Raw genomic sequence first — 14,305 nt, 5'->3', positions numbered from 1 at the left:
CATGTCAGGATCAGAAGAAATGTCACTGTTAATGGATTTTATTAGATATTTCTAATTTTATTAACTATATGTATAATTTAATTGCTTGTTCTTATCATCTAATTCAATAATTTAGAGGGAGAAATTGAAATTTTAATAAATTATTTAAACCTATGACATATATATAGTCGCGACCTTGATTAGTTTAGGGAACTGGACGGCCAAAAGCCAATGTCTTCTTCCACAATTATAAAAATGAACGAATTTTTGGAACCGTACACCAAAAACTTAAAAATATTTTTAATTTAAATGAGAATATTTACTTAAAAAAATAATAAAACAGTAATAATTTTCTAAAAGCGTTTTATTTGGTAGGCAAGTATTATGTAACATAGAAACAAAGTAAATTGAACTAGACCGATTCAATTTATTATTTCAATTAAATCATTTTGGTTTGATTTAAGTGGTAAAAGATTTCGGTTCATTTGGTTCAACTGATTCATTTATAGAAATTAAATAAATTTTTCGATATCATAAAAGGATTTGTAAATATTTAACCCAAATTAAAACCAGTATGAGTATTATATATTGAATAAATAATTATAATTTTTTTTTGCAATTCATTCTTAATGTCTTTTATAAATAATTTAATTGTTAATTGAAGCTATACAAAGTAAAAATAGAAAATTTATTAAAAATGGTAATTTAGTGGAATCCATCATTAGAAAACCAATGTCAAAAGGGAAATAACTTAACACCCTCTATGCATTTAAATTTTAAAGAATTTAAGTAATGTCAAAACTCAAAAGGCAAAGTAAAATAAAGTGAAAGGGGCATAAAAATCTTTGGACAGTAAAAGTGAAATCCATCTTTGTACAAAGAAAAGGAAAGAAAGCAAGAGAAGACTTCTAAACAACTGAATTGTCTCATCTTTTAATCACCATCAAACATTGACCACAGAATTTGCAAAAGCACCATATTAAATTAGCCTTTTTTTTTTTTTTACTTTTTGACCTTTTTTTACTACTACCAAAGTTCTTCTCTCTTGTCATGCCACCATCTCCACCTGTTCAAAAGTAAATCAAGAGAGAGAGAGAGAGAGAGAGAGAGATTAGGCCCACTTGTGAGTTTGAGAATAGATTTGGCCCATGAAGTATACACTTAAATTTATTATAATTATTTTAAAGTAAATATAAAAATCTATTAAAAGAACTCCATATCTAATATACTAAAAATAAAATTTTAAAATTTTTGCGACCAATATCCCTATGTGTTCTTGGTTGATTAATCTATTATCTAAAAAGTAAAATCAGTGTTAATTTCCTAAATTGTTCAATAATACCTTATTTTCTCTTTTCTTATTTGAACTGGAAAAAAAAAAAAAAATTTTTTTGGGGGTTCTTTCCAATAATAATCCCTAAAGTTAAAAAAGAGGTAAGTTGCAATAAGATAAAATTAGTGAAGATGTTTGATTAACTTACCAATGATAATCCCATCTGGGCCTGACTTTGCTCATCCTATTTTCTCCATAAGGGTAACCAGTTTCAGCCCTTCTTGTATTTCTAAAAGCACAACATCCAACTGAATAGATTCCAATTAGAATAAGAAGCATCACAATATTTAGGACTGAGAGCTTGTGCCAATCCCTTCTCACATCTTCAAGCACTCCAGCTTTGCAAGAATCACATTCATAACATAGTAAAGTTGGGGCATTGTTCCATCTATAGCAATCTGGGTCTTGTGGCACCAATGTTGCCATGTTGTAGTTACATGCTGTTGGTGGCTTGCAACATCCAGACTGCACCAAAGGAAATACTTAAACAACTTCAAAATTGCTCTTTTTAGCTAATTTAAGGGTTTGTTAAGTAAAACTAGCTATTTATGTAGCTGTTAGCTATTTTAGTAGTGTTTAACTCTTTGAGTAACCATTAGCTTTTAGAACAGTTTTTTATAAAACGCTAAAAGTTAAATGTTATAAGAATTAACCTTTTATAAAAACTTATCATCTTAACCTCTAAAATGTAGTAATAACGCTTTGTTCCCGAACACTATAAAAAATAATATTTAGTCAAAACGTTAAAAGATATTTAAAAAGTAGTTGCCGAACATAAACTAAGTAAAAACATAATATTCTCATTATGCTAATAGTTAATTTCCGATCAAATATGTAAAAAATATATATACTTTTTTAAAGAGCAAGAGAAGTTCAAACCCAGATAGTCCCCTTTTAAGAATTGTAGATATTTCATAATATAAACAAACAGAGAATTTGTATTTAATAATTAGGAAGTTTCAAAGTTCTAATTACAGTAAAATAATTTATCACAGAATAAAAAGAAAAAGCAAGTAAAAAGAAGTAAAAAAGTTACCAAAAATAGCCAAAGAAAGATTAATTCAACTGCACTAATAAATACACTTCAATTAAGAGGTTTTCAGATTTAAATTTCACTGATGAAAACAAAAAAATAGAAACAAATATTTTAAAAAAGATTACCTGAACAGGAGACATATCTTTCTCCATATAATCAAGAGGAGTCCAAGAAGCAAGCTTGGCGCAAGTTTTGGAACCCAAAATGCAACTTCTAATTGTTCTCCAGTAGTCAGGATCTTTAACCCTATCTCTCAACCAAGGAGAATAATCTTCAAGCCTATACTCCTTGTACACCTTGCCAGACACTTCAACACCTCCACCTTGACTAGTCACAACAAACCCAAATATAGTTAACCCCATTAAGGCTGCAATAAGAAACAACATAACCACTAAGTACACCCAAAGTGCCCAAGCTACATGAAAACAAGCTCCAATGAAGCCAGCCAGTGAAATTATGAGCACCACAAAACCCACAACCAGAAGTGGGGTTTGAAGGAAACTTTCACAAGTTGTGCTGCTCTTTGCCATCCATAACCCACCACCAATAATTGGTATGGAGGCTAAGAGAGTGAAGAGATTCAAGAAACCAATGACTGTGTTGCTAAATCTATACATGTCTTTTGTCTAATATGTTTGTGTATTGCTTCTCTTTTAATAATTAAGCTAGCTAGCTATTCTCTCTCTCTTTCTCTCTTCTCTTTATATTCTTGCTTCTTTTCTTGTTATGGTGTCTTCTTCAGCTTTTTTTTGCCCTTTTAGAGGGTGGTAATGCTTTTCTTTATTATTATATGTTTCCTAAAAGATTCAAGAATTCAAATTGCAGCAAGATATCCTGTTTAGCCCTTGAATTTTGCAAAAAAAGTTCAATTAGGTCTACTATTCTCCTTACTTTAATTTAAATCAATTCATGAACCCCAAAAGTTCAATTTCTAGTCAAATATACTCTTACATAGACAACAATCTGTACAAAGCAGTACTTGCTAAATAAAAAAGGTTTCATTTTATAATTTGTTACTGAATAAGCTATTGAATGTGCAAACGACGGACAAAAAATTTTAATTAAAACTTGGTTTTGAGAGAAAAAATAATTATTATCACTTCCATAGACTTGGGTTTGCATAATGCAAATGAGCTTGCACTTACATGATCTGCATGATGACTTATTTGATTAAAAATTGAAGTTTAAATTGATTCAAATCAAATAAGGAGACTCAATTGAGATTTTTGGTAAAGTTTAGGGACTAAATTGAGTTTGTATCCATTACAAATGTTTACCACCTTTCTGTATTAGCTTTGAGATGTATTAAATTTATTGAGGAAAAAAAAAAAAGACCTTTATTGATGTATATGTAGAATCACTAAATTACACTTCTTAGTGAGTAAGGAACTTTGTTAAACATGTTAATTGTCTAAATTGCCCCGTAACACTACAAGAAATAACAAAATTAACAATAAGTAAAAAAATATACTTTTTTCTGATTTTTCTTTATTTTGAAGTATGGTATTCTCTTTTAAACATCAAACAAGTGATGAATTATGGAGGTATTTCAACCGCGAGATTTCATCCAAGGACACTATAATTCTCTTATTTTTAATTTTTTAATAAATATTTTGTTTTTATGAGATTATCATTTCAATTCTATCTTACTTACTTACCGCTTCACTATATAATTTTTAATGAAGAACTATGGAAAAAATAACTAAGTTATGTTATATTAATCCCATGTTCGTTCTTCAAATATTTTACTTTGTTTTCAGATACTTGACATTGGTAGGAAGACAAATCCAAATACGGATGATACTGGTTCGATAGATCCAAGGACTGAAAAGGAGAAGTCAGTTTCCTCAAACTCAGGGTTTAGGTTCAGATAGCGGGAAATCTCAAATCCCCTCATGCATAACCACAGATGCCTTCTGATTGATAAACCATATCTAGAGCCAAAGATAGAGCGGACTACCTCGTAAATAACCCCACTTTCATTTAGACACATACGGAATTAGTATTTACTGATTTACTTCATAAAATCCAGAACACTCTACTTTTTTTTTCCCATGAAATATTCTTTAATAAAAATATAAAGCTAATTAGTAAAGGCATAAATTCATATATGCAATGCATAAGGCAAGCAAAGAATTTATAGATGAGAAGGCATTTATGTAATTTCCATAATTGTGGCTTTGTGGATTGCTTTATAGGTATGGACCCTATTTTAGCTTTCTTCTAAAGCATGATCAGAATCAGAATTAGGTTATACATATACATATATTTGATGCTTTTCTCATCTCTTTACGGCTCCACTACTCCTCCTTTTATTCTTAATGGCTAATTTATTCCCAATTTACCAATAATGGAAAATTAATTCTCTCCTAATCATGTTTCTTTTTTGTAGTCTTCTAGATGCTAACTAAATGAAAAGACCATAACACATTTTTTATGTACCTTTCTTATTCTTTCCACGTTTGAAAGAAACTAGTGGGGACATAAACTACCTCTAAATAATTCAAATTTGTGCTACTTTTTTTTTTTTTTTTTTTTTTTATAAGCCGAGAACTTTATTAATGCTGAAGAGGAAAACAACTTGAGCCCAAGATAACTACACCTGAGCCGAACAGACTCACCCAAAAACACCCAACGCCTGACTTGGGACAAGAAACCCATAGAGCTGCAACAACATTAAAATTGAAAATAGAGAACAGAAAGCAGCAGCACTATGGTGTATTACAGGTCAGTATATATAATCTGCGACATTTTCCAAAGTAGAGAGCAAGAACTTGACCCGCATGATTTCTAAGTAAACCACCTATACCAGCTGGACCAAGTTTTCCAAGAGAGGAACCATCAACATTCCATTTGTGATGAAAGGGAGGAGGAGGAGGAGGAGGAGACCAGAGCAATGATGTTTTTAGCTTCTTTCGAAAGGACCAAGATTGAATTACTGAGCTTGAAGAAATTACTTGATTTAGAGAAGAGGGAAAATCATGATTGGTAGTTTTGATCCAGACAAATGCTCTAAACATTATGAAATCAAATATTCTGTCTTTGCGGATACTGTAATTTTTCAACACAATTCTATTCCTTTCAAGCCATAAGGTCCACAAGATAGAGAAAAATCAAGTTTTTCAAAATTTTTGTTGGAAAATCCCCATGATAAAGAGCTCCATTGTATCATAAATTCAGTAAGATTATTTGGGTTGCAAAAAACAAATCCCCACCAAGCAAGGCATTTGCACCAAGTGCTCCAAGAAAAATTGCAATGTGAAAATAGATGTTCGCTGGTTTCAGGAGAAAGATTACAGAGAGGGCAGCTTACTGAATTAGGATCAAGAATACCTTTGTGAGCAAGTGAGTCCTTTGTGTTTAAGCCATTATTGAGTAGGAACTAAAAGAACAATTCAACCTTTGGAGGAGCAAGATTTGACCAGCAATAATTAAAAGGAGGAGAATTTAAGGGAGAAGGTATCAATCTACAAGATTTAACAGAGTAGCAACCGCTTGAATTTGCTGTCCAAATGAGGCGATCTTTCAAATCCTTTGTTTTATCTTGGTGGAGCTAATTAACGAGAGTAAGCCGTTTACAGCAGCAAGTTCTCTGTCTAAGAGAGGTCTGCTCCAAGAAAATGACCAGGTCCAAGAGTTACCATTCCAATATCCAAATTGATTGATATTGCCCCATTTATTTGCTAAGAGGATAAATAGTCGGGGAAAGATTGACTTAAAAGAAACTTCCGATGCCCAGATATCCAGCCAGAAACTAGTGTCAGACCCATCACCAATAAAGATTTTGATATTAGAGAGTGCCCAGGATCTAAATCACCCAAGTTCCATAAGTTTTGGATGGAAGACCATAGAGAGCTATAGAGGCAAACTGTTAAGGACCGACTTGATTAATACAAGTCTTCCAGCTTTAGAGAAAAGCTTCCCTTTCCATGCGGCTAGTCTGTCTTTAACCTTCTGAATAATTGGTGCCCAGGTACTTATTTTTCTTGGACTGGCTCCAAGAGGAAAGCCAAGGTACTTAAGGGGCCATGATCCAACACTGCAATTAATTGAGTCCGCAAGGGACTTCAAGGTATGATGTTGGATATTGATGCCAGGTAGGCTGCTCTTGAAGAAATTTATTTTTAGTCCTGACAAGACTTTAAAGCAGTGAAGGATACGCTTGACATTAAGGAGGCTTTGATATGAGCTATCACAGAAGATAAGTGTGTCGTCTGCAAACTGAAGGTGAGATATGGATTGCAAATTGTTTCCAAGATTGAAGCCATAGATAGTACACATTTATCTTCAATAATTTTACTCATTCTTCTTTTTTACATTCGAGTCAATCTCAAATTCAAATTGAATCTCAATAAATGAAATTTGATCATCAAAATATTCAATTATAAAATTTGAATTTAGCTCCTACTTCTTACCATATTGCAACTAATGATTTGAATAGGTATGAAAAAAAAAAAAAAAGAAAAAAAAAAACTAAAAAGAAAAATACAAGATTAGACAAATTAAGAAGAAGTCCTTTAAGTTAATGATGAGGCATGGGCTCATTTTTTAAAAATTGGTTCAACAGTAAAAATGCAAGTCTAGGCTGAGTCAAAGGAACCTCATGTCCTGCTCCCCTCACTATCAAATAGGTCAAGCCCTTGTAAACTTGACTCCAACCACCAACCTAAACCAATCCAAAACAACACAACATCTTATTAGGAAAGAAAATTGTTAGTACTATTTTTTATATGCACATTAAACTTTTCATTTAATCCATTTTATTAAATATATATAATTATAAGATTTAAGATAAAAATATATTATTAAATTCACAATCACAGTAAAAAAAATATTAATTTGATCCGTAGACGCCAGAGACTGAATTTAAGTAATTCATTTTTTAAAATCTAAATTATGTCGAATGCGATTAGTTAGAGAAGCTAACCTGTTGATTTTCAGCGTACCAAGCATACCAACTTGTGTTGATCTTCAGATTTAAAGCATTGATAGAGTATCTCGTCGCAGTCAAGGGCAAAATTGCATCTGTATCACCGCTGTAGGTAAACCAATATTTTTATTAATCTTTAGCACTTAAAATAAATAAATCAAAAACCCTAATTTTTTATTTAATGATGGGTTTACCTGAAAACCCATATTCTGATGCCAGCTGCAATAAGTTCTTTGAAGATTGGCAGCACCGATTTAGGAGAATCACTCCACTTGCCTCTAATTACAGAACTACAGTGATAGAAAATTGATTATTTTTAATTAATTTTCTTTAAAAATAATAAAATAAAATAAAAAGATTAATTAAATTTTATTATGTACCAGCTAATTGATACCTGCAAGGCGCCCAGAGACGAGGAATCCCAGTTATGTTTGCATGAAGAGCCTTTTGAACCTTTGGACGGTTCATGTATTTTCTTGTGTACTTCACCACACACTCGTCATTTCCTCTGAATTTCAATGCCTAAATTCCAATAATTATTATTTTTATTGCTTCAATCAATATTTCAAATTGCATCAAAATTAAAAATCGAAACAAAGGGTTAAGCATAACACAGCGAAATCAATCAAATCATATTAAACTGATTGGTTCAATTTTAGTTCGATTTTATTTTAATAAAAACTAAATCTTTTTTATTTGATTTGTTTTTATTATATAAAACCAAAGAATCTAAAAACTCTGAAAATCAAACTAATTTAATCAAAAAACTAAGTTATAATAGAAAAATACATCAAAATAAATCTATTCTATATAGTTTTATAAACAGTTTAGTTCGGTTCATAAATATTTAGTTTATTCAGTTCATATTTATTCGATTTAATTTAATCAAACCAGATAAATGCTCACCCTTAAACCTGAAAATAGATCAGGTTTAAGTTTCCCCATCTCTAATGCTTAAAAAGTTTTGAAATTTAAAAAAACAAAAAAAAAAAAAAAAAAAAAAAATCAAGAGAACTTAAAGCGGCAATTACCATTGGAGGAGGCTTCAACTTGCGTACAACAGGAGAGGTGGCAGAACAAGCAGGGCTAAAAATGTCATAGGGATTGATTTGTCCAAACTCAGAAAAAGCTTTCTCTAAAGCCAAATTACATCCATCTTTAGGGAACAAGTAACTGTCATTTGTGCAATATTTCTTCAACTTTTTATATGTAGAATCTGAAATCAAACCATGGTTCCACCAATACTCATGTGTCCCTCTATTATCATGGTAATCATCAAGTAGTGGATTTCCCAACTGCAATTAATTACAATTTTTCAATTAGTAAAGAATTATAATTAGCACATAATCCAAATTTATGGAGATTAAGATAAGTTTACAAGCTATGTTGTTGTCAATTAGAAGGTAAAACATATTTTAGCTAATTTGTTAGTTAAATGTTACCCGGAATAACATTTTATAATCTACTCCTCAATCTTCAAACATTAATATAAAAGTTACGACACTAATTGGTATAAATAATAGAAACAGAACACTAGACAATATCTTAAAAGTTGTTCCTAAATAGAATCTAAGTGATTCGATATTCAACCACTCATTCAAACATGTTTAATTATCATTAGTGCTAATCAAATCCAAAGTGAACTGTCAATTTTTTTTTTTTTTTCAAAAACAATCTAACGAATCAATCAATTTGATCAATTGACTTTACCAATTATTATCTAACCCTAAATAAACTAATTCAAAGTTTGTTAATTTAGGAAACAATAACCTACCAAGAAACCGTGGAAATTAATAACAGGATTCTTGACACCCTTGTTCTTCTGGACAATGATTTGTGATAGCTCAGGAATATAATGGCCTGAAATATAATTAACATAATGTCAACATTTTAATTATTAATTAGAGTTATTAGTTAGTTAATAAAATGTATTTAATAAAAATTTGAGTGGTTGGAGACAAAGAAAACCTGCATAGCTTTCTCCAGCAATGAAAAAAGGCCTGTGCTTGTACTGGGGAAATCTCTTTAGCCAATTAACAAGAAATGTGTATGCATCTTTAGCTGTCCAATATTAATTTAGATACCATTAGGTTAACAAACTTTTGACTCATAAATTTCCTATAACAAGAATTGTACTTGTACATTTACCTGTTCTTTTGTCACCAACATTGGATATATCTGATGAAGTATTTGAATAAGAAAATCCGACACCGGCCGGCGAATCAAGAAACAGCAAATTTGCCTCTGCAACAATTTAATTCACCTCAAAATTTAACCTATTTTACCTAATATATGACTATTAGCTACCACAATCAACAAATTAACGTACCTAATAGAGAATCAAGACCAACTAATTATAGAGATCAATTAATTGAATATTCACCTTTGTTCCAAGCATATGGATTCAAATGGAGGGTCTTGCCATCGGGTCGGACCCGAAACGGGCCAACTTCCTCAGAAGCACCATATGCAATAGATGAGCAACCAGGCCCACCATTGAGCCATAAAACCAGTGGCTTCAATTTGGGCTGGACCGTTTTGGGGGCTTCTGTCAACCAGTAGAAGAGGGCTCGGCCTGCCACTGGGTCCACACTAATGTAGCCAGAGTACTGAGAGAAGTTGACATTTGAAGGTTGCCCTGGCAGCTTGATGATTCTATCCTTCTCTTGCTCTTTGAGGTGGTGGTGGTGGTGGTGGGATCCTGCACCAATAGTGGAAAGCAAAAGACTAGAAAAACTCAAAACAAAGAAGAAAGAGAAAGAAGAGCTCATAATGTGTTAATTGATTGCTTGTAGTAATTGACTTTTTATTAGTTTGTGATAGGAGTAGAACTAAAGGAATGTGTTTATTTCAAAAAATTGTGCAATTTCCAAAGTCACTTATGGTGTTATATATAGTAGTGTATTTTGACTTCTATTCATGCAAACTCTACTTGCTTTTGTTGAATTACATGCTCATATGATGTAAATTAATCAATTTCATGTCCATTCTTATAAGTTATCTAATTGTCAATGTTTGCAAAACTAAACATCCCTATTCTTTATTTTATTTATCTTATTAGGTGAAGATGCTATTAATTCGATTTTATAGAATAATAAATTTATCAGAATTCATAATCATCTTGTTAGAATTGATCTAAACAGCCTAACTGAAATTGTATCGAGTTAAATGAAATTATTATTACTCCCTCTATTTCAGTTTAATAGCAATAAATGAGTATTTTAACTTGTTTCACTTTAATTGCTCATTTAGGATTTTGAAAGCGTACTAATTATTATTTTTTAAATTTTACTCATATTTATTAGGTGTTTTGTACCAAAATGAATAGAGAGCTTTTAATTTTAAGAAAAAAAATTTAGACATTTTACCATATATTTTTAGAAAATCAATAATTCAATCTTTTTTTTTTTAACTTATAGTGAAAAAAAAATCAAATGTTACGGTTAAAGTGAAATTAATAAAGTAATATATTTGACTTGTTCTAATACAATTTTAAGTTTAATAATCGAAAAATATGTCTTTACATATGCTCTATAGGTAGAGCTTATGATCGTAAAATTTAAAATTTTTTTGACTTGATAAAAAAATTAGTCAAATATAAGGTATTCTTAAGAAATTAATAAAAAATAAATAAATACAACAATAATAACAACCACTAAATCTTAACTCAAATTAGTTAGAATTGAAACATTAAATCTTTTGAAACAATATCTAGAAACAATAATAATTGAATCTTTTATTTTTATTTGTAGTCAAATCCATACTAATATTTGGAAGCATTAAATTTTTTGAAATAATTTCTATGCATGTAGTTTTTGATTTACCTCCTTTTTTTATTTAATACTCTCGACCATAAATATATCATATTTATGAATTAGAGTATATAGTAATTTACATATATAGGACATGTCAAACATTAAATATGACATTGAATCTTTCATTAAATAGATTTTTAAATACCACATGAGCTGGTGGCCTGATGGTAACTGCTTGAGCAGGTTCTGATTTTCCATAAGCATATCTCATTATACATTATGTCTAAATATTGACTCTGCTGCTGAGGAGCTTGATCCACTTGAAGTGGGCTTCTTCATGATGTCTAAATATTGACTCTGTGCCGAGGAGTTTGGTTCACTTGAAGTGGGCTTCCTCAGGTTGTCTCTTGTTATTATGGGCTGGACCGCAATGCTATGATCCTACAGGAAGGAGTAGGGTCTCCCACCAATATTCGAGGGATTGTTATGTCCTTTAAAGGTGTCTTAAATTAGGTCGTCAACACCTGTCGGTGGGCTGAGCTGATAAAAATAATGATTAACACATATAATAGTCCTTTTTAAAAAAATAAATTTTTAATTAATCTCGATTTTACCATATGGTTGGTTAGATTTGCAAAACCCAATTTTTAATTTTAATTTTGTTTTATCTGTTTTGGTACAATGCACTTTCCATAACGACCTCAACCACCGAACGAAACGCACTTCTTTTTGTTCAAATAAAACACAGACAAAAAAAAAAAAAAAGACACAAACAGATACTACTAACTAATTACCTAATAAGTTTGAAACTACGAAAACAAAATAGAAGAGAGTGATGCAATAAATAAAAAAAGAAAACGTATTGTAATGTTAAAATGAGCTGGATAAGATCTGTTTTACCGACCACTTGATTGACTATGACGTGTCGACTATTTTTTATGGCATCAATGACGCACTCTATTTTCCAATATGTAACATCCACGTGGAGCCCGTACTTCAAATACATACCGTTTGATTACTGTTGTAATGAACCCTCGGTTTTAGGACAGGTATTTCTTGGATCGGACAATCAAGCGACAGCACATCCGCCCTCTTTTTCTCGTGTATTTTTAAATAAAAATATTTTTAATAGAAAGTTTAAATTAAATTTGTTTCAAAATAAATACTCCTTTCCTTTAAAAAAAATAATCCACTTTCTATTTTTCCACAGAAAAAAAAAATATTTTAGTTAAATGATAATTTTATTCATATACTATCTCTGTTCTATAATACTTGTCACATTTGAAATTTCACATTCTTTAAGAAAAACATTAAATGTATCTAAGTTAAAATAAATTCTTAAGTAAATTGACTATATTACCCTTAATTTAATATTAATTCTCTATAAAAACCATTAAATTGAAGTAATAATTATTGGTCATATATAAAGAGTAAACATAGAAAAAAATATATATTACTCCTTGAAATCACAAATGTAATAAGTATTTTAAAACAAGCTATTTTCTCAAAATGTGACAAGTATTGTGGAACAGAGGTAATAACTTTTCTATTATACTCATCTTAAAAAATACATGAGCAATTATTATATTGAGATAATAAGTAAAAATTAATAAGGGTTATTGAAAATAAAATAAAATTTAATAAGGGTATAGTAGACAATTTAAAGATTAACTATAATGCAAAAAAAAAAAGTAGACTATATTTTAAAACAAACCAAAATGTAAAGATGGATTATCTTTTTGGGATGAAAGCAATATAATATTATAATTTTTTAGGATGTTCATTTTACCTTATCATTATACCTGACCAGAATGGAGTGAGATGATTTTAAAATAAAATTCGAAAAGAGTTCAAGAATTGTCTGTTTGGTTTAAAAAAATTCAGAATGTGAAATTCGTTAAAAAAAAATTTAAGTTAAAATTTACTTATAAATATTTTTTATGTTTGGTATATTTAACTTAAAATATATAGTTCAATTGATTATTATCTAATTATATTTAGAATAAATTAAAATTAAGAATTCACTAACTTTTATTTCATAAAATCATTTTGACATAATAAATTTATGAAAAAAGAATGAATAATAGTTTCATTCCAATTGAATAAAATTATTTTTATAAATAAGAACAAAATATTTACAATGAGAAAAAAAAATTAAAAGTCTATAATATAAGAAAAATAAAATTATTAAATATATAATAATTATAATTTTTATTAGCAATGTAAATATTATATATATATTTCAACAATTATTAAATTGAATTCAAGTTGAATCAAATGATTCTATAAAACATAAATTGATTAAAACTTCAACCAATTGGTTGCATCAGCTTAGTTTAGTCTAGATTTAGAAAACATGATGATACCACATACAGGAAAAATAAAAATAGAACGGTACGAAGAAACTAGTAATTTTATCATAAAATTTTAAAGAGTTAATTTTGTGAATTTTTTTTAGAAATTCCATCTATTTTCATAAAATTAAAATTGAATTCGTAAAATTAAAATCTTCATTTTTTTATTTCAAATAGAAAATTTAGATTTCTAAATGAATTTCATAAAATTTTATGAAATGTTTTATTTTTTTTTTTCCTTTTATGAAATGTTTTAAGAATATGAATTTTGTTATTAGTTTATCATTTGATGAAATTATATGTATTTGTATGGTTATCTTTTTTTTTTTATATAAACTTTTTACGGCTATATTGAACTATTTATGAATGTATTATATTTTGTTAGTATAATGAAAATAAAAGTAGTCAAGATAACAATAAAATTCATGATTGAACTTTTTTTTTTTTTTCTAGAAAACCAAGTTTAACGTGCATCTCTTAAATATTAATTTACTTTTAGCGTACACTAAAAGTTTATTTTGATTATATTGCATTATTTTTCATTATAATTTATTAATTATAATGCTGACGATAAAAGTTTTGACTAATTTAATAAGTTAAAAGGTGCACTGTCCAGTGATGTGTAGTCCACATTATTATTTTATTACATTAAGCTTTTCAAAATGAATAAAAAAAATCAAATAAAATTTTAGAATCTGTTCAGGGGGAGCTATTTGGAGATTTTGAGAGTAATTAATGTGAGGTAAGGTAAAGTTGTTGGATTGTATGGAAAGATGATTTGAAAGAGAAAAATATTTTTTTAATAGCCATTTGAGTAACAATCTATTTCTTGACCCCCAACTCGAAGTGTTGGAAGTTAGCTACTTTCTTTCTTCTTCTACAGGTGGCGGTGAGCTCTCACTAGTTATAACTCCTTTC

General features: G+C 29.4%; 2 protein-coding genes across 3 annotated transcripts; both read right to left on the bottom strand.

Annotated features, from left to right (window-relative positions):
- Positions 1-799: 799 nt before the first annotated feature.
- On the bottom strand, positions 800-3,114 carry LOC105645496 (tetraspanin-6). Its single transcript, XM_012231107.4, has 3 exons — positions 2,474-3,114; positions 1,461-1,777; positions 800-1,045 (listed from the first exon to the last, which is right to left on the bottom strand). The coding sequence occupies exons 1-3, from the start codon at positions 2,963-2,965 to the stop codon at positions 1,006-1,008; spliced, it is 849 nt and encodes a 282-aa protein (XP_012086497.1). The 5' UTR covers positions 2,966-3,114; the 3' UTR covers positions 800-1,005.
- Positions 3,115-4,863: 1,749 nt separating this feature from the next.
- LOC105645513 (serine carboxypeptidase-like 28) lies at positions 4,864-10,136 on the bottom strand. 2 transcript variants are annotated; one of them, XM_012231130.4, is made up of 9 exons: positions 9,662-10,136; positions 9,427-9,522; positions 9,247-9,339; positions 9,053-9,138; positions 8,310-8,573; positions 7,673-7,800; positions 7,473-7,568; positions 7,276-7,384; positions 4,864-7,014 (listed from the first exon to the last, which is right to left on the bottom strand). In XM_012231130.4, the coding sequence occupies exons 1-9, from the start codon at positions 10,047-10,049 to the stop codon at positions 6,871-6,873; spliced, it is 1,404 nt and encodes a 467-aa protein (XP_012086520.1). In that variant the 5' UTR covers positions 10,050-10,136; the 3' UTR covers positions 4,864-6,870. The 2 variants fall into 2 exon arrangements, with proteins under 2 accessions (XP_012086520.1, XP_089579515.1); XM_089723389.1 differs by lacking the exons at positions 4,864-7,014; positions 7,276-7,384 and having other exon boundaries at positions 7,469-7,568.
- Positions 10,137-14,305: the final 4,169 nt, after the last annotated feature.

Source organism: Jatropha curcas, chromosome 6 (genome assembly GCF_041381405.1).
Source record: "Jatropha curcas cultivar XTBG-Jc1 chromosome 6, XTBG_Jcur_1.0, whole genome shotgun sequence".
In the NCBI taxonomy this organism is placed as follows: Eukaryota; Viridiplantae; Streptophyta; class Magnoliopsida; order Malpighiales; family Euphorbiaceae; genus Jatropha; species Jatropha curcas.
The sequence above is the reverse complement of the archived record's forward strand: the minus strand, read 5'-3'. Positions and strand labels throughout refer to the sequence as shown.